Below are 19,111 nucleotides of genomic sequence, written 5' to 3' on the forward strand. Positions count from 1 at the left end.
CAAATTAAAACTGGCGGTGGTCCACCATTATCAGTGCCTGACGATAGGGCTGATGATATAGCATCTTGGTTGCCCAATGAATTTGTAGTCGATGTTAACAGATTTGACTCGGACTCAAATAAAAGTGAATTAATTAACATTCAAGAGGAGGAATCAACTCAAAATACGCAAGATCAGGAATTGATAAATAATGAAGAAATCCAATATGAATTGGTGGTACTTGATGAAGAAATAGAAGATACACATGCTTGTACTACTAGAGGCATATTGGAAGATAAAGAAAATAAAAAAGTAGAGGCAAAAGAAAATAAAGCAAAACCTAATTTTAAAGCACCAGCAATCAAAAAAAAAAGGAAACTGTTAAACAAAGAAGGCTTAATTGATTTAAGCAAAGTTAGGATTTCCGAAATTGCAGAAACAGAATCAAAATGCCGGATTGAACTGCATGAAGTTCAAATGGAAAACGAACGGAAGAAAGGGAGAAACTTGGATCTTGAGCATCAATTATTACAGGAAAAACTTAAATATTACACTCACATTAATAAAGAATAATAAGTCTTTTGATGTTAAAGTTTTTCAAGTACTAACAGATTCTAAATAATAAGTTAGTTCCTCCCTTACTTCTGTTTGTTTTTAATTTGTATTTTATGCAGTTCCAATCCGCATTTTGATTGTGTTTCTGCAATATATTTAGACGGCTATGAATATGTTTACTAGTCATAACTTAATAAGAGTTTGAGATTACTATTAACTAGCTGTTGCCCACGACTCCGCCTGCGTAGACTACTATTTCTGTAACCTACAGGATCTGTGCATTTTTCCAGGATAAAAAGAAGCCTATATGTTATTCGAGACTATATAATCTATCTGTTTTAGCAATTTATTTGTTTATAAGAATTGAACTGTGATTTTTAGTAAGTAAGTTTAATAATTGTACTTAAATCTATATATATAAAAGAAAGTCGTGTTAGTTACTTCGCTTATAACTCAAGAACGGCTGAACCGATTTAGCTGAAAATTGTCCGGGAGGTAGTTTAGAGCCAGGAGAAGGACATAGGATACTTTTTATCCCGTTCGAAATTAAAAAAAGTCTGCTTATTTATTGCCATTAAGGCGGAACAAAGTTCGCCGGGTCAGCTAGTTAGTGATATAAAGTAAATACACATATGCCTAGTCACAAACATTCGCCTTTATAATAATAGTGTAAATTATGGTTATTTTGTTTTAAATGTAGAAGGTTGATAACCTCCGAATAGAAACGTTTATACTTAAGCAATTTCTTTGTTTTAAAGAATTGAACTGTGATTTTTAATAAGTAAGTTTGTTGAAACTAATTGTACTTAAATTAGTGATATAAAGTAATTTGTTTTGAATTTTTGCAGAATAATTGCTTTTTTAAAGAGAACTACAGGTTTTGTTTTTGTGATAGTAACAAATTGGACTGAAAATTGAAATACAGGTATTTTTCAATCAAATATTCTTTTTATTTTCATTAAGATGCCAGGAACAGTATCTGAAAAATTAAAATACAACATTTTCATGAACTCAAATGACATTACATAAAAGTAAATCGTTGGAATTTATCAAAATGTATTTTAGTACCATTCAAAAATGTTGATTTATAAAATTTTGTAGTATCAACTGCGACCTACGCCTCAACAATGAAGGTCGGTTGTCGTGAACACTGTTCTCCGTCGAAAGTTGCGGAGTTACAGGGACCTGCTCCATATGTTGTTCTGAAAAATATTATGAATTTGTCAACATTTTGTCATAAAGATTTGTATTCCTTATGTACAGTCAAATTGATAACATTTACCTAACAATGTGTCATTCATATCAATGGCTATATTATGTAATACAGCCAATGCTATGATCACAGCTTTTCCATTTTGGAGGCTTACTGGTAAGCCATGGAGTAGGCATTGGAACCGCTGCTTCCACACCCCAAAACACCTTTCAACAGTGTTCCTAGTTGAGATGTGAGCATTATTGTATGCTTCTTCTTCTGGACGACTAGGCCTTAAAATAGGTGTAAATAGATATGGCAGAAGAGGGTAGCCCGAATCGCCAATAAGGCGTCCTCTAAACTGCCTATCCTCAAATCGTTGTTTTATATTGCTCTCCATAAAAATTCGACTGTCATGTGTACTGCCTCGCCATCTAGCCACTATATCCATTATTTTGAGGTCAGCATCACAGACAACCTAAAATAAAAAAAACAGTATCCTGTAGGTAATCCATACAATAATATAGTGTTGAATGTTGCTAAAATTTAGATCATACAAAGTAAAAATTATAGACATTATTAAAACAAATCTTTCTCTGTTGTAAACTGTATAAAATCAAAATATATTTTACCTGAACATTCAGGGAATAATAGCCTTTTCTATTAATATAGTACTGGGCCATGTCACCTCCGGTTTTTTTAATTTTAATGTGGGTGCAATCTATGGCTCCTATCACCCCAGGAAAATTTTTAATTGCTCTAAATTTGGCACTAATTCTTTCCTGCTCTCCTATAGTGATAGGCATTTTGATGAAGGAATTTGCCTTATTCGCGATTGCATGCGCGACTCTGGCGCATATCCGGCTCACTGTCGGCTGACTTAGGCCATGGAGGTCACCAGCATCATCTTGTACCTGAAAATGTATGAAAATAATTATAGCAGCCACGACAAAGGGATAAAATAAAACACTTTTTTGTGCTTACCTCACGACGTCCCCAACATCTTATGGCCACTAAAACTTGCAGTTCAGGACACGTGCCACCACCTCTAGCGCTCTGAACCAGATCATCTTCCACCAAATCTATGATGGTGCGCACTGTGTCCTTATTGAACCTATATTTTATTTTAAAATTTAGGTCCCGCAAATCGAATGGGTTGCTTCGTTGGCGGTAGAGCTTTCTACGTCGCGCTGGGTCGGCATTATTGGCTAAATGCACAATTGCATTTATAGCATTCATTTTCACAAGCAAGGATCACAGCAAGGATATTTTGAATAAATAAACCAACGAAGTGACATTCATATGAAATGACATTTATAAAAGTTAGGTTAAAATAGGTTTATTAGAGCTTTAAACAAGGCCCGAGCTCTCGATAACTTATCACACAGTTATAAGAGGATTTTAGCGCTAAATGACGATTATGAATAACAATTTTTATCAAACGTTTTATAAACCTCTAATAAGCATTTGATAAAATGTGAAAAATGATTATGAATAAGACCGTAAGATGCTAAACAGCCCTTAGCTTCACTGCGACACAGATTAACTGATTTTGTTTTAAGCCAAAAGTAACCTTGCTTTTTTTAACAACTTTCTATTTTAGGTACTAGTAATTATTGATGTTTACTTTTGGTACTTTCTATCGAGTGTGTATTTTCTGTAGGTAATTATAAACCTTTTAACTATTTGAAAAAAGTAAAAGAAATACTAGTTAAAGAGTTGGGTTGTTTTATTAAAATGCATAGTAGAATAATTTAAGGTTCAGCCAAGCCAACGCGATCCCACGCGATCAACCGGCGTGCAGCGATGGCGATCAATGCATTTAAGTCTGATCGCTTTCGCTGCACGCCGGCTGATCGCGTTGGTTTGGCTGAACCTTTAAGCAATAATTAGACAAATTACACTCTCGGGACCCGCTCAGCCTCAGGGAGAGGTGGTCGCGCCGGAGCGGGTTTAAGCCTAATTTGGCGTCGCGTCGGATACTATGCCGATAGGCTCGATGGCGCACACGCAGCCCACTGATATACGATACGGCTGCCTCTGGTCCTGCTTTGGGAAATAAACCAGCTGCGTGTCCACCACCTCCACGCAGGACAACAACGCGTCATTGTGCGCGTGATGGCAGCACTCATGGGAGGCCAACTGACGATGCATGCACCAATGGTGGAACACCGAATCGCTCGCGCAATGCAGATGCTTGATCTTCGGCGGGATGCGCTCGGGGTCCTCATCGATTTCTACACTGATCGGGCACACCGTCTTATTCAGCACCGAGGTCATGTCCACCGCTGTCGGCCTAGGAGTCCACGGTTTTACCGGGACAAGCCCTGCCAGCGCCGACACCACTATTATCGCGAGTGTCTTGGACCGCGAGTCCATGTTTGGTTATTCTCAACGAAGGAACGAGGTGATAGTTAAATTTGCATATGTTTGACTGCACTTTTAATGTGCACTGGATATCGACTAGTGCCGCAGGAAGGTGGGCCGGCAATAGAGCTCGGCACGAGGCGGCCAACTTTTTAAGACACGTGCGCGTGCGACGATTATGCTTGCGTATATGCGCAAGCATAATCCAAATTAAAAACATGCCAACTCACAGAAACTTACTCAAAAAGATACACGTCACTACCCAGTGTAATTTCCCCGGGATTGGCACCCTTTTAATAAAACGCAATTCATGGATGTTGATTGCTGTATGTATACAATATGAATATACAATAAGAATGATTTTGATAAGTAATATTTGAAATTTAAGGAAGGCAAAGCAAAAAACTCTCAAGGCGGACCGACGATCTGATAAAGGTGGCAGGAAGGCGCTGGATGCAGGCCGCTGCCAACCGTGCGATGTGGAAGTCATTGGGGGAGTCCTATATTCAGCAGTGGACGTCATGTGGCTGAAATGATGATGATGATGAAAGCAATAACCCTCCTTTTGCTTTGCCGTAGTCGGGTAAAAAAGAAGAAAAGAACATTTTATTAAACCGAAAATGAAACCTATGTTTCATACATCAAATTCCTGAATAATAAATAGATGGAACAGTAGGATTTGCTCGCAGAAATGGCGCTATAATGTCGCCTCGGGGTACCGCTTCAGTAAGTCAGGTCCTATAAGGATTGACATCCAATGATGTATATTATAGTCTTCACAAAATCTAGTTAGTACGTTGGGTTGTTAAATTGTTTGGTCTGAGAGCGCTATGAGTATAGTATTCATAATATTATAGCTATTTAGATCTTGCTTTAAACTTAGCGGACATTATAGCGCCGTTTCAACGAGCAAAACTTGTAACATGGGCATTATGTAGTTTATGTGTATTGGATTCTATCAATTGAGGTTAATACAATACTGGAGACAGTAAGTAATAGAAGATTTGAGTTTTGAAGGTCAACAACTTAGTGGTGAGCATTGACCAATATCTCAATACAGCAAAGCTATAATTTTCATAGAAGTCTTTGTACATTTTTAAGTTAAAATTATTTGCATTAAAAGATTGCAAATTGCTACGGGGTGTATTCCGTAGATGCGGTATTGAATAAAACATCAAATTGAATTAAAAACGTGATCGATTTCATGGATGATCGGGGTGTTAATTTTTGTTTATTTCCAAATATATATTATTTTTTTCGTTTTATTCGCCGTGACTTAAATTAACTGGAATAAAAGCGTAAACAATTTCACAATTAACAGTTTTTTAATAAAAACAAGAAACGATTTGTAAAAAAAATCTTGAAATTCGACATCGACATGCAGTTTTATAATTTTCTGCCAAAATTAAATTATCACTGGAACAAGAAAAATCATAAACAAGAAAAGTTCGAACAGCCTTTAAATTTGGTTAACTGGACAAAATGAAATTTAGTCTTATCCCAACAGCCAGGTTTATACCTATTTTCCGCCACTTCAAGCGGTCCTGTGTCAGACTCATGTACTTAGGTGAAAATGTATCTGTTTAAATATACAATTATTCTGTCAAGTTTGGCAGTTATGGCGTATGTCACTAGCTCCGCAGTCAAACATGCTTCTGCGAAGTCAGCAGCAGGTCCTAAAAGTCCTGCCAAAAGTCCTGCCAAAAGTCCTGCCAAGGGTCCGAGTCCTGCTAAAGATCCTGCTTCAAGTCCTGATGGCAAGGGAGTTGACAATGATGACAACCTGAAACAGCTATATGACAAGTTCCAGTCGTTGATTCACTTTTTTAGGTCTATTAATGGTTTAAAAGAATAAATCAAGTTAAAAAAAATAGCTTCATCGTTTCTTTTTTTGCACACGGTCATTTTACTTTATAGTACCTAGGTTAAAATAGGTTTTCTTAGAAGAAGTACATATTAATGTGAATGAGTTTAAAATTCTTACGGTCTTATTCATAATCATTTTTCACATTTTATCAAATGCTTATTAGAGGTTTATAAAACGTTTGATAAAAATTGTTATTCATAATCGTCATTTAGCGCTAAAATCCTCTTATAACTGTGTGATAAGTTATCGAGAGCTCGGGCCTTGTTTAAAGCTCTAATAAACCTATTTTAACCTAACTTTTATAAATGTCATTTCATATGAATGTCACTTCGTTGGTTTATTTATTCAAAATATCCTTGCTGTGATCCTTGCTTGTGAAAATGAATGCTATAAATGCAATTGTGCATTTAGCCAATAATGCCGACCCAGCGCGACGTAGAAAGCTCTACCGCCAACGAAGCAACCCATTCGATTTGCGGGACCTAAATTTTAAAATAAAATATAGGTTCAATAAGGACACAGTGCGCACCATCATAGATTTGGTGGAAGATGATCTGGTTCAGAGCGCTAGAGGTGGTGGCACGTGTCCTGAACTGCAAGTTTTAGTGGCCATAAGATGTTGGGGACGTCGTGAGGTAAGCACAAAAAAGTGTTTTATTTTATCCCTTTGTCGTGGCTGCTATAATTATTTTCATACATTTTCAGGTACAAGATGATGCTGGTGACCTCCATGGCCTAAGTCAGCCGACAGTGAGCCGGATATGCGCCAGAGTCGCGCATGCAATCGCGAATAAGGCAAATTCCTTCATCAAAATGCCTATCACTATAGGAGAGCAGGAAAGAATTAGTGCCAAATTTAGAGCAATTAAAAATTTTCCTGGGGTGATAGGAGCCATAGATTGCACCCACATTAAAATTAAAAAAACCGGAGGTGACATGGCCCAGTACTATATTAATAGAAAAGGCTATTATTCCCTGAATGTTCAGGTAAAATATATTTTGATTTTATACAGTTTACAACAGAGAAAGATTTGTTTTAATAATGTCTATAATTTTTACTTTGTATGATCTAAATTTTAGCAACATTCAACACTATATTATTGGATGGATTACCTACAGGATACTGTTTTTTTTATTTTAGGTTGTCTGTGATGCTGACCTCAAAATAATGGATATAGTGGCTAGATGGCGAGGCAGTACACATGACAGTCGAATTTTTATGGAGAGCAATATAAAACAACGATTTGAGGATAGGCAGTTTAGAGGACGCCTTATTGGCGATTCGGGCTACCCTCTTCTGCCATATCTATTTACACCTATTTTAAGGCCTAGTCGTCCAGAAGAAGAAGCATACAATAATGCTCACATCTCAACTAGGAACACTGTTGAAAGGTGTTTTGGGGTGTGGAAGCAGCGGTTCCAATGCCTACTCCATGGCTTACCAGTAAGCCTCCAAAATGGAAAAGCTGTGATCATAGCATTGGCTGTATTACATAATATAGCCATTGATATGAATGACACATTGTTAGGTAAATGTTATCAATTTGACTGTACATAAGGAATACAAATCTTTATGACAAAATGTTGACAAATTCATAATATTTTTCAGAACAACATATGGAGCAGGTCCCTGTAACTCCGCAACTTTCGACGGAGAACAGTGTTCACGACAACCGACCTTCATTGTTGAGGCGTAGGTCGCAGTTGATACTACAAAATTTTATAAATCAACATTTTTGAATGGTACTAAAATACATTTTGATAAATTCCAACGATTTACTTTTATGTAATGTCATTTGAGTTCATGAAAATGTTGTATTTTAATTTTTCAGATACTGTTCCTGGCATCTTAATGAAAATAAAAAGAATATTTGATTGAAAAATACCTGTATTTCAATTTTCAGTCCAATTTGTTACTATCACAAAAACAAAACCTGTAGTTCTCTTTAAAAAAGCAATTATTCTGCAAAAATTCAAAACAAATTACTTTATATCACTAATTTAAGTACAATTAGTTTCAACAAACTTACTTATTAAAAATCACAGTTCAATTCTTTAAAACAAAGAAATTGCTTAAGTATAAACGTTTCTATTCGGAGGTTATCAACCTTCTACATTTAAAACAAAATAACCATAATTTATAAAACTTACTTACAATTATTAAATTAAGTACAATTATTAAGTACAATTAAGTACAATTATTAAACTTACTTACTAAAAATCACAGTTCAATTCTTATAAACAAATAAATTGCTAAAACAGATAGATTATATAGTCTCGAATAACATATAGGCTTCTTTTTATCCTGGAAAAATGCACAGATCCTGTAGGTTACAGAAATAGTAGTCTACGCAGGCGGAGTCGTGGGCAACAGCTAGTTAATAGTAATCTCAAACTCTTATTAAGTTATGACTAGTAAACATATTCATAGCCGTCTAAATATATTGCAGAAACACAATCAAAATGCGGATTGGAACTGCATAAAATACAAATTAAAAACAAACAGAAGTAAGGGAGGAACTAACTTATTATTTAGAATCTGTTAGTACTTGAAAAACTTTAACATCAAAAGACTTATTATTCTTTATTAATGTGAGTGTAATATTTAAGTTTTTCCTGTAATAATTGATGCTCAAGATCCAAGTTTCTCCCTTTCTTCCGTTCGTTTTCCATTTGAACTTCATGCAGTTCAATCCGGCATTTTGATTCTGTTTCTGCAATTTCGGAAATCCTAACTTTGCTTAAATCAATTAAGCCTTCTTTGTTTAACAGTTTCCTTTTTTTTTTGATTGCTGGTGCTTTAAAATTAGGTTTTGCTTTATTTTCTTTTGCCTCTACTTTTTTATTTTCTTTATCTTCCAATATGCCTCTAGTAGTACAAGCATGTGTATCTTCTATTTCTTCATCAAGTACCACCAATTCATATTGGATTTCTTCATTATTTATCAATTCCTGATCTTGCGTATTTTGAGTTGATTCCTCCTCTTGAATGTTAATTAATTCACTTTTATTTGAGTCCGAGTCAAATCTGTTAACATCGACTACAAATTCATTGGGCAACCAAGATGCTATATCATCAGCCCTATCGTCAGGCACTGATAATGGTGGACCACCGCCAGTTTTAATTTGAGCCTGCCTAGCAATGGTCTTGTCTTTCTTCGCACTGATTTTTATGAGGCTCCATTGCGATTTTAACTGGGTAATGGAGCGGTTCATACCAGCGCACATTGAATTAAACCTGAAAAAGAAATGACAGGATTTTGAATTACAGGTAAAGGCAAAATTTTATATTGAAGGCAGAAATCAAAAGATGTACCAACGTTGTTTGTAAATCAGCCCAAGCCGCAACCTTCCGTTTATTCGTGTTAGTGTCTGTATTTTTATTTTCGATTGCATTTACTCTTTCTTTCACCAACTCTTTCAGCAAATACTGAAAAGCAAACACTAGGCGTCAAACATAAATAAAACCATGCTACAAAAATTAGTAGGCACTTTATCAGGCTAAAAATAAGTACTACCTTATCTTCCTCCAACCAGTTTTCTGATCGTTGCCTTTTAGGCGGTCTGTTCTCCTTCGTCATGGACATAATTAGTATCCGATGTAACTAGCCGGGTCGTCGTAAGAGCTTATTGCAGAGTACAGGGTAAGAGGTACAGAATCCAGAACATACAATCCCAAGTTTTATAAAAGTTTGATAAAACTTGGGAGTTGATCGAAAAAACCGAAAACTTTATTAAATTTTCGTGCCAAATGTCAATGTCAGTAAGTAAAACGTCACAGCTGCCAATTTTTTGTTTTTTTTTTCTGCGATTTGTCTATGATTTTACATGGTCCATCAAGTTAAATCACCAAAAAAGCTGTTTTCGTTCATTCTTTTTGTATAGTCTGTGGAAAGAAAATATTAAACTCTGTTTTAGCTATCAAAGGTTTATAAACGATTATGAATAACGTTTTTTATCAGAGGTTTATAAGAGTGTTTTAAGCCTATCAAACGTTTTAGCTAATGTAGGTTTTAAACCTATATTAGCATTTTATTATGAATAAGACCGTTAGTAAATATGAAAGAAATTATAAAACTCGAGCATCGATATGTTTGAGTAGAGACGTGGACTATCTTACTCTTTAAGAGATAACGAAGGACCTGGGGCCTTTGATATGTAGTATGAGTGAAAGAAGTAAGCTTGTAAGCAACAAAGAAATGACATTATTATCATCTGTTTGTTGAACACAGAAGGGGGAAAATGGTAAGATACCTACCTTGTTTGTCATGACAGAATATTAAAAGCAATTCTAGAAGGCAAGACGCTTACGTTTGTTAATTCGTCTCATAGTTGGTATTGTTAATATTATTTTTTATTTTCGTTTTTGGCAACTTTGATTGAACTTAATCTTAGTTCCCGATATAATAATATGTTACATTTAGTTGATTTTTTTAGGTTCGGTTAAGTAGTCATTTTCCGAAATACGAGTTTCTATTTCTTTCATTTTTTTGCATACTGCAAAAAACTGCATGATTAATACTTTACAGAAATAATTTAGTATTTTTTGCCAATTTCTTTAGGTAACATTAGGACTACATAAATGAGAAATGTGCTTTAACCTGCGTTCACTTTCTTCCAGTTCCTAATAATTTTATTGTCGACTTTTTTCTAAATAAAACCCATATATTATTAACAAAAAATAAAAAGATACAAGTTTCTAATCTTCGTTTTATTAAAACGCATAACATAAAACACAATAAATATATTTGATTAATGCCCGTTTTCATCAATCCCTTAATTTTAAGTAACGCATTTGGGAACAAAATTCCTGTTATGCGTTACCATAGGGGTCACTTAAAAATTAAGGATTGATGGTAGAAACCGGCATAAATTAGGTACTCTATGGAAAACCCCAGGTCTTTTATCCAGGCGTCGCGTCCTGAACTTCGCTGCCATCCTGCTTGACGCACACGCAGCCCACGGATACACGCAACGGCTGCGACTTCTTCTCCTTGGGGTAATACACGCTCACCGTGTCTTCCAACTCCAGGCAGCTCAGCACGAAACCTTCCCGCGCTATCTGGCAACACTCGTTCGTAGGTATGTTCTTGGGCGCGCAATACTTGTTCACGTCTGACGCGCATTTGAGAACCTTGATCTTCTGCGGCTCACGCGCGGGATCCTCGTTGATCTCCACATCGATCGGGCATACTGTCTGGTTCACTACTTTGTCGAAGTCCAGTTTGGGCCTGTTAGCAAACGACGGCTTCACGACAGCGAGTACTACCAGCACCACTAGTAGGGCAAGCGTCTTGGACCGCGAATCCATGTTTGGTTGTTCTCATGAAGACAGCTGACACAAATTCGGGTATATTGGCTGTACTTTGAATGAGCTGAAGATATCGACCAGCGCCGCAGAAAGGTTGGTCGTCAATAAAGCTTGACGCGAAACGGCCAACATTTTAAAATACGAGTGTGTGTGACGTTGAACCATGTGAGATTATAAACCAAACCAAATATGCCGACTCACACAAACTAACTTGAAAAGATACAATACACGGGTTGTTTTAAAGAAGCATTCCAAGTTGATTGCTATAAGAAGGATATTGTGGAAGTTTTGGATCAAACATTATCTTGTAATTTTCAATTTCCAAAAAAATAATTAGGTACACGTGCCACTCTACAAAATTAGATGACTCAATGAATCAAGGTCATTGAAGTAATTATTACTGTACATAGTACATTATATCTTAATGATCAAGGCACAATTTAAGATATTTTTAAAGTTCGCTTTTTTTTTTGTGTTGGGGATTTATTTAGTAAGAGACCTTTCATTTGATTTTAAATTACATCTATTATGCAAGCTATATTCTTCTTCTTATCGTGTCGACAAAAAACCTACACAGTGTCAGCCCAAAACTCCGCTACAAAAGTGGCGTTGTTAACAGCATTCATAAAATCCTCCTGTAAACGAACTAAAGTCTCTGTCTTAGCCCGACGGATTAGCAAGCTGAAGTGGCAATGGACAGGGCACATAGTACGCAGAACTGACGGTCGATAGGGCAGCAAGGTTCTGGAGTGGAGGCCGCGTACCGGAAAACGCAGCGTGAGACGTCCACCCACAAGGTGGACCGACGACATCATAAAGGTAGCAGGAAAGCGCTGGACGCAGGCCGCTACCAACCGGGTAACATGGAAAGCATTGGGGGAGGCCTATGTTCAGCAGTGGACGTCCTATGACTGAGATGATGATGATGATGATGATAATGATGATGATGATGATAAAATCCTCCTGAGTGCTGTTGCTCGGGCACTCAGGGCACGACATAATTATTAAGTTGTTAAGTGTAATTCCCACAGCGTTCATGAGTTTGCTATTTCCCTATTTTATAGAGCTATTGCTAGCTTTGGCGGCACCTAGTCTCGACATTATAGAGCCATTTCAACGAGCAAACCTTATCTTGGCACCTATCAATTTCCGTACCCTTCTCCCTTATTAAAATTTGATACTACTTATCTATAGTTCTTGCGTAAGTGCGTGTACATGATAGTGTAATGTCTATCAAAACTTTTGAAAAACGAACAGTAGCGAGCCACCACACATGTAAAGCTCACTCCCCATGGTAAATTGCAACAACTACATTAATACCTGTTATTACCCTTTTGAAACACTCTCAAACGGAGTTTTTTGACCTGTAATGACGTTTGGTACATACATTCTCATTTGCCAAACTTCAATAAGCTATCTACCATACTACAAGTTAAAGTCCTATCTATTTGATAAAAATCAATTTTTTTTCCTCAAATTCTTTTGCTTTTGATGATCGTATTAAATATTCATTTTAATCTCGTCTCGCATCAGTGGAAATTATTTCATTATTTTTTTTACGTAATAAATTAAAATTCGTTCAAGTTCAAGTTTCCGACTTTCCATAATTTCACCCAACACAGTTCAAGGTTTTATTAGTTTGTAACTATTTTTTTAATCTGCAACATTATTTTCAATTACTTTTTGGTGACCTCTCTACACTTTGATTATTTCTTGGGAATAAATTGTAGGTATATCGAAACGAGATTTGTTTATAATAAAGAAGAATAAACAAGCAAATCTTAAATAAATATCAACAATTCATCCTATATTTTGAAGGAAATATTATTTGGCAAATGTTCTTGCGCATCTTGATCTTGGGAATGTTTATGGTGATGATGAAAAACATCAACATCGTAGAAGCTGCTGGGGGAGTGAAATGTCTGCCGGGAGATGATTTCTGTGGTGTCAAGATACCACCACCGCCGTATGATCACCTATATTAGTAATTTTGTTTACTATCGCTAATTGTTCTAAATAAAAGTCTTACACCAGCTTTGTTCTGAGTTTTCTTAAGTTGTAGTTTGCAATAACTACAGAAATTCCTCATTGTGAGATTTTTTTTAATAAATTTTTTATTTTGTTGATTTAACGGGTCAATGACTATTCAAGGCTAATTGTTTTTTTACATGTTATTTTTTATTTCACGCTTTATGCATGCCAAATTTTTTCCTATTTTTTATTTATAAATATTATTCTTATAAATAACAAATAGGATTTTTTTTTGATAAAATCGTCTTGCCGATTTTCTTCGCCTCGTCTACTACGGTGCGCCGCCAAGTTAGCCTGGGGCGACCACGAAGGTTTATAGTTTCAAACAAATCAAGAACCACTGTCAGTACTTCACCCTTTATTTTGAAAGATTTACTATGTGGAAAATTATCTTACGCGTCGTGATGACATTCATCATCATCATCAGCAGTGTGACAACAGTTGATGGCCGGTTGCAATGTCAACCGGGCGAGGAGTACTGCGTTCTTAAGAAACCGTCACCGCCATCTATGTACGATCCTTAGTCTTTGATTGCTTTTAATGAATATCCTAACCTATGTTTTAGTGTATTTCCTTGATCAATGCTGTTTTAATTTAAATAAAGATATTTGTCAAGATTTGGAGTCCGATGAAATCAAACACTCACGTCATGTTATTATTATTTCCTTCCATTCATTTCTTCCAGCCTCTGATTGTATATCTTCTAAAATAAGCTCCCAGAATATAATATTATGATTATCCTTAAGTGCTGGTAGTTTTAAAAGACTCTTCATCAGGCAATTTCTTTGAAGATGACAAATTACACTTTTTATTAAAACTGAAAAATTTGGAACATTAAATTCTATGTAGCGCAAGATTTTTGTAACGAGATGATCTTTTGATAACCTTTTAAAATCATACAAAATTTAGATATCAACAGAAACTGTATTTCATTTAATCAAAAGTTTAAATAAAATTACTACAGTGTTACAATATTATTTCCAACACCCATATTTGCATCGCTGCAACTTTTGAATCAAGTCGTTCGTCGTTTGTTTCGATTGGTGTTTTTTAAGGTTTAAAGGCTACGTCGTAGAAGATGCTGCTACGTATCATGAAAATGTTCATAGCAATCCTTCTAATTGTCAACTTCGTATCAGCTTTTGACGACCGAGTGGAATGTCCTCCAGGGCAAGATTACTGCATCCTCAAGAAACCACCGCCACCGTCTGTAGATTTTGTTGATCTATCTGACAAGCATTAAGAATTGCCTTTGTGTTCGATGTTTTCAATAAATAGTGACCAATTATGGAATGTTGTTCTTTTGATAATTTCCTTTCAACCATTTTTTTTTATTAGCACCATTATTCTCTTTTTCCGGTTGTTTCGATTCAACCATGTTTTTTACGGAACAAGAGTTTCACCACTTGCAGAATTGCCATTGTATAGGGTAGATATTCGAGTAATAAGTGCCACTTGTGGTCTAAACTGAATAAATATTTTTGATTTTGATTTTGATTTTAATGGTACTTATTAAGGTTCGGCCAAACCAACGCGATCACACGAGATCAGCCGGCATGCAGCGACAGCGGCCAGACTTAAATGCATTGATCGCCATCGCTGCACGCCGGCTGATCGCGTGTGATCGCGTTGGTTTGGCCGAACCTCCGACGATAAACAGTAGAAGGGAAGGGAGCGAATTTTAAAGTAGTCACCATTGAGTTATAAATAAAATGTACTAGGTACGTAGTAATATTGCTTCAATAGTAGTCTCTTCCCACATAAAGAAAAATTGAAACGGCAAAATTAGATGTATTCATTCTTTTCTTCAACGTTTTTTAAGATGTTCCTTCAAAAGGTGACCATTATCCTGGCAGTTCTGGCAGTTCTGGCAGTATCTAATATTGTGGCAGCCCCTGATTGTCCATCTGGTGACGATGACTGTATCCAGAAAGAAGCAGAGGATGAGCTGATCAAAGGCATTGTAGGAGAGCCTGAATTTTGCGCGTCTTCTACTGTTACAGTCATTTGTGAAGAGAAATAGACATAATAAACATTGAGTTACGAAATAGAAAATTTGATAATTTTACCTTTACTAATTTAGGTATTTCATTACCTCCTTCATATTTTCAAACCTAATCGAAACTTATGTTTAAAATATAAACAAGTTGCCTCTTGGCAACAGAGATCAATAAACAATGGGATATTATTAATCGCACATCAAATAACTTATCATACATCAATTTATTTGCATCAATTTAAATAACTTTTACATGAAATAAATTATTTCATTGCAAATAAACAAATTATTTAACAAAACTAGTACTAGAAATAATACGAAAATACACATCAAAAGTGTAATATATATTTTTCTCAAACGCGCAACAAAAAAGTTGTTTGATGTGCAAAAATATTATTTTCTCATCAAATATACTAATAGCACAGCAAATTTACCCGAGCGTACATCAGTAGGTAATACTCTTACTCATATCAATATAACTATTCTTGCAACATGTTTTCTAATATGCATTTATAAAGTTGCTCAACAATAATGTCTCAAAATTTCAGAGAACTTGTTCGGCAAATTTAATAATAATTAAATCAAAATAATGTTCTTTGTATAGCATTAATTCTTAAAGTTGAACTGAAAATCTATTTTGCGTCTTTTCTAACACTTTATGCCGTTTAATAATGCAGTCCTGACGATCCACCGACATAAGTCGGCGACTTTTCGCCGACAAACAAAAACGGTGACATGATTCGTTTGAAATAAGGCCGCCGACACTAAGTCGCCGGACTTGATGTATTGTGTACAAGTGACATGGATTTAAAAAATCCAGGATGAATGTTAAATGTACCTAACTGTCCCCTTTTTTTTTAAATAAAGTATATTATGCAAGCATTGTGCCGTGTGGGGACGGCCGGAAAGAATACAATTCCCCACCGCCAACAGGAGGCGTGTCGTAAGAGGCGACAAAATCCTGTAGCGCGAGATGGGCAGCAGCGTCTGCGTGCGAAACATATAAAAAACTGCGCTCGCCAACCCGCCTGCCAAGCGTGGCGAGTACTGGCAATTCCCCCACAATGAAATACACAAAAGCAACCAGGCCCCCAGTCTCCGGTGGCCCCGCTGTTCCTGGCTACGGTAGCGGTCAGGGTGACAGCGGGGCGGGGGGTGCTAAGAATCTCCGGAGGCGGATTGGCTACCCACACCAACGACGACTGGCCCTGGTAACGCATAATATACGCACATTGAGGACTGACGAAAGGCTTATAGAGCTGGAAGATGAAATGAGTAGGTTGCAATGGAGCATCATGGGACTATCGGAAGTCCGACGAGAGGGCGAGGACACGATCACCCTGAAATCCGGCAACCTACTCTACTACCGGGAGGGCGAACAACTGTCCCAAGGTGGTGTCGGGTTTCTCGTCCACAAGTCCCTCACTAACAACATCGTCACCATCGGAAGTGTGTCGAGCAGGGTTGCATACCTGATACTCAGAGTATCTAAAAGATACTTGTTGAAGGTAATTCAGGTATACGCACCGACCTCTACACACCCAGATGAGGAAGTAGAGGCTATGTATGAGGACATAAGTAGGGCCATACATACTACTAAAACCTACTTCAATGTTGTTATGGGGGACTTCAACGCAAAGCTGGGCATGCGAGGTGATGATGAGCTGAGAGTGGGGCAATTTGGATGTGGGCAACGGAACCCCAGGGGACAGAGGCTGGCCGAATTTCTGGAGAAGGAGGACCTCTTTGCCATGAACTCCTTCTTTCAGAAGCCGCCTCACAGGAAGTGGACCTGGATAAGTCCCGATGGTTCCACGAAAAATGAGATTGACTTCATCATGACCACAAAGCGACGAATATTTAGCGATGTCTCCGTGATCAACAGGGTGAAAACCGGAAGTGATCACCGAATGGTCAGAGGCATACTAAATATTAACGTCAAGCTAGAAAGGTCCCGTCTGATGAAGTCTACGCTCCGACCCATAAATTCCCATATTCACTGCCCCGAGAGCTTTCAGCTCGAGTTATCAAATCGCTTTGCATGTCTGGAAAACTGCGAGTCAGTGGACGAGATTAATAACGGGTTCGTTGAAACTGTCCAAGCAGCTGGGTCTAAATTCTTCAGACCTCGTCGCAAAAACAGGCCGCAAAAGTTGACCGACCACACCCTCAACCTCATGCAAGAACGACGCCTAATGACACTGCAGACCTCCGTTGACGCTAAGGCATATAGGCAGCTCAATAGACAGATAAGGAAGTCCTTGCGACACGATATTCGCAACTTTAATACCAACAGTATTAAAGAGGCGATAGAGCGGAACCAAGGCTCCAAAGTGTTCGCAAGAGACAACTCTATTGGGGAAAGCCAGCTGACTAAGCTAACGGCGGCGGACGGTAGTGTAACGTCAACAAAAGCCGAGGTTCTGGGTGAGATCGAGAGGTTTTATGGACAGTTATATACCTCAGTCACCAAACCTGTTGATAGCTCAACCACAGATCCAAGAGCTAAACTAACTCGACACTATACCGAAGATATCCCGGACATCAGCCTATACGAGATTAGGATGGCTCTCAAACAGCTAAAGAACAACAAGGCACCGGGTGATGACGGAATAACATCGGAGCTTCTGAACGCGGGTGGAACACCGATACTGAAAGTCCTTCAGAGACTCTTTAACTCCGTCTTACTCCAGGGAACTACGCCAGAGGCATGGAACAGAAGCGTGGTGGTGCTCTTCTTCAAGAAAGGTGATAAGACCTTGCTGAAGAATTACAGACCCATCTCGCTTCTGAGTCATGTCTACAAACTGTTTTCGAGAGTCATCACGAACCGTCTCGCGCGTAGGTTCGATGACTTCCAGCCTCCCGAACAAGCCGGATTCCGAAAAGGTTATAGTACCATAGACCACATCCATACGCTGCGACAGGTTATACAGAAGACTGAGGAGTATAACTTGCCACTATGCTTGGCGTTCGTGGACTATGAGAAGGCCTTCGATTCGATTGAGACTTGGGCAGTGTTACAATCTCTCCAGCGGTGCCGTATTGACTATCGGTATATCGAGGTGCTGAAGTGCTTGTACAAAAACGCCACCATGTCGGTCCGAGTACAGGAGCAGAGCACGAAGGCGATTCCACTGCAGCGAGGCGTTAGGCAGGGAGATGTTATATCTCCGAAACTGTTCACCGCTGCATTGGAGGACGCTTTCAAGCTCCTGGAATGGAAAGGATTCGGCATAAACATTAATGGCGAGTACATCACTCACCTTCGGTTTGCCGACGATATTGTGGTCATGGCAGAATCGTTGGAAGATCTTGGCACAATGCTCGAAGACCTTAATCGAGTTTCCCAACAGGTAGGCCTGAGGATGAACATGGATAAAACGAAGCTTATGTCGAATATCCATGTTGCGCCCTACCCAGTTTCAGTTGGGAGCTCAATTCTCGAGATTGTCGACAAGTATGTCTACCTCGGACAAACGATCCAGCTAGGTAGGTCCAATTTCGAGAAGGAGGTCAATCGTCGAATCCAACTCGGCTGGGCAGCGTTCGGGAAACTACGTAACATCTTTTCGTCCAAAATACCCCAATGCCTGAAGACGAAAGTCTACAATCAATGTGTGTTACCAGTGATAACTTATGGCTCGGAAACGTGGCCTCTCACTATAGGCCTTATACAGAAGCTCAAAGTTGCACAGCGTGCTATGGAGAGGGCTATGCTTGGTGTTTCTTTGCGAGATCGAATCAGAAATGAGGAAATCCGTAAACGAACTAAAGTCGCTGACATAGCCCGACGGATTAGCAAGCTGA

General features: G+C 37.9%; 2 protein-coding genes and 1 long non-coding RNA gene across 3 annotated transcripts; 1 reads left to right on the forward strand and 2 right to left on the reverse strand.

Annotated features, from left to right (window-relative positions):
* Positions 1–1,499: 1,499 nt before the first annotated feature.
* Positions 1,500–3,232, reverse strand: LOC135082764 (putative nuclease HARBI1). Its single transcript, XM_063977530.1, has 5 exons — positions 2,711–3,232; positions 2,359–2,640; positions 1,817–2,204; positions 1,603–1,736; positions 1,500–1,513 (listed from the first exon to the last, which is right to left on the reverse strand). The coding sequence occupies exons 1-4, from the start codon at positions 2,963–2,965 to the stop codon at positions 1,606–1,608; spliced, it is 1,056 nt and encodes a 351-aa protein (XP_063833600.1). The 5' UTR covers positions 2,966–3,232; the 3' UTR covers positions 1,500–1,513; positions 1,603–1,605.
* A 2,845-nt stretch (positions 3,233–6,077) lies between these two features.
* On the forward strand, positions 6,078–7,819 carry LOC135082802 (putative nuclease HARBI1). Its single transcript, XM_063977562.1, has 5 exons — positions 6,078–6,595; positions 6,666–6,947; positions 7,102–7,489; positions 7,570–7,703; positions 7,793–7,819. Exons 1-4 carry the CDS (start codon positions 6,341–6,343, stop codon positions 7,698–7,700), a joined length of 1,056 nt encoding a protein of 351 aa, XP_063833632.1. The 5' UTR covers positions 6,078–6,340; the 3' UTR covers positions 7,701–7,703; positions 7,793–7,819.
* A 1,352-nt stretch (positions 7,820–9,171) lies between these two features.
* On the reverse strand, positions 9,172–9,733 carry LOC135083115 (uncharacterized). Its single transcript, XR_010259541.1, has 3 exons — positions 9,479–9,733; positions 9,281–9,390; positions 9,172–9,198 (listed from the first exon to the last, which is right to left on the reverse strand). It is a non-coding gene; the product is annotated as an uncharacterized LOC135083115 (long non-coding RNA).
* Positions 9,734–19,111: the final 9,378 nt, after the last annotated feature.

Source organism: Ostrinia nubilalis, chromosome 22, assembly GCF_963855985.1.
Source record: "Ostrinia nubilalis chromosome 22, ilOstNubi1.1, whole genome shotgun sequence".
Taxonomy (NCBI): Eukaryota; Metazoa; Arthropoda; class Insecta; order Lepidoptera; family Crambidae; genus Ostrinia; species Ostrinia nubilalis.

What these genes read in the sequence shown, in the direction of transcription:
- LOC135082764 (XM_063977530.1), bottom strand. Translation starts at nt 2,965, where the DNA reads ATGAATGCTATAAATGCAATTGTGCATTTAGCCAATAATGCCGACCCA. An exon ending in GATGTTGGGGACGTCGTGAG is followed by an intron (nt 2,641 to 2,710) that starts GTAAGCACAAAA and finishes ATACATTTTCAG; the next exon opens with GTACAAGATGATGCTGGTGA. An exon ending in ATTATTCCCTGAATGTTCAG is followed by an intron (nt 2,205 to 2,358) that starts GTAAAATATATT and finishes TTTTTATTTTAG; the next exon opens with GTTGTCTGTGATGCTGACCT.
- LOC135082802 (XM_063977562.1), top strand. Translation starts at nt 6,341, where the DNA reads ATGAATGCTATAAATGCAATTGTGCATTTAGCCAATAATGCCGACCCA. An exon ending in ATTATTCCCTGAATGTTCAG is followed by an intron (nt 6,948 to 7,101) that starts GTAAAATATATT and finishes TTTTTATTTTAG; the next exon opens with GTTGTCTGTGATGCTGACCT. An exon ending in TATGAATGACACATTGTTAG is followed by an intron (nt 7,490 to 7,569) that starts GTAAATGTTATC and finishes AATATTTTTCAG; the next exon opens with AACAACATATGGAGCAGGTC.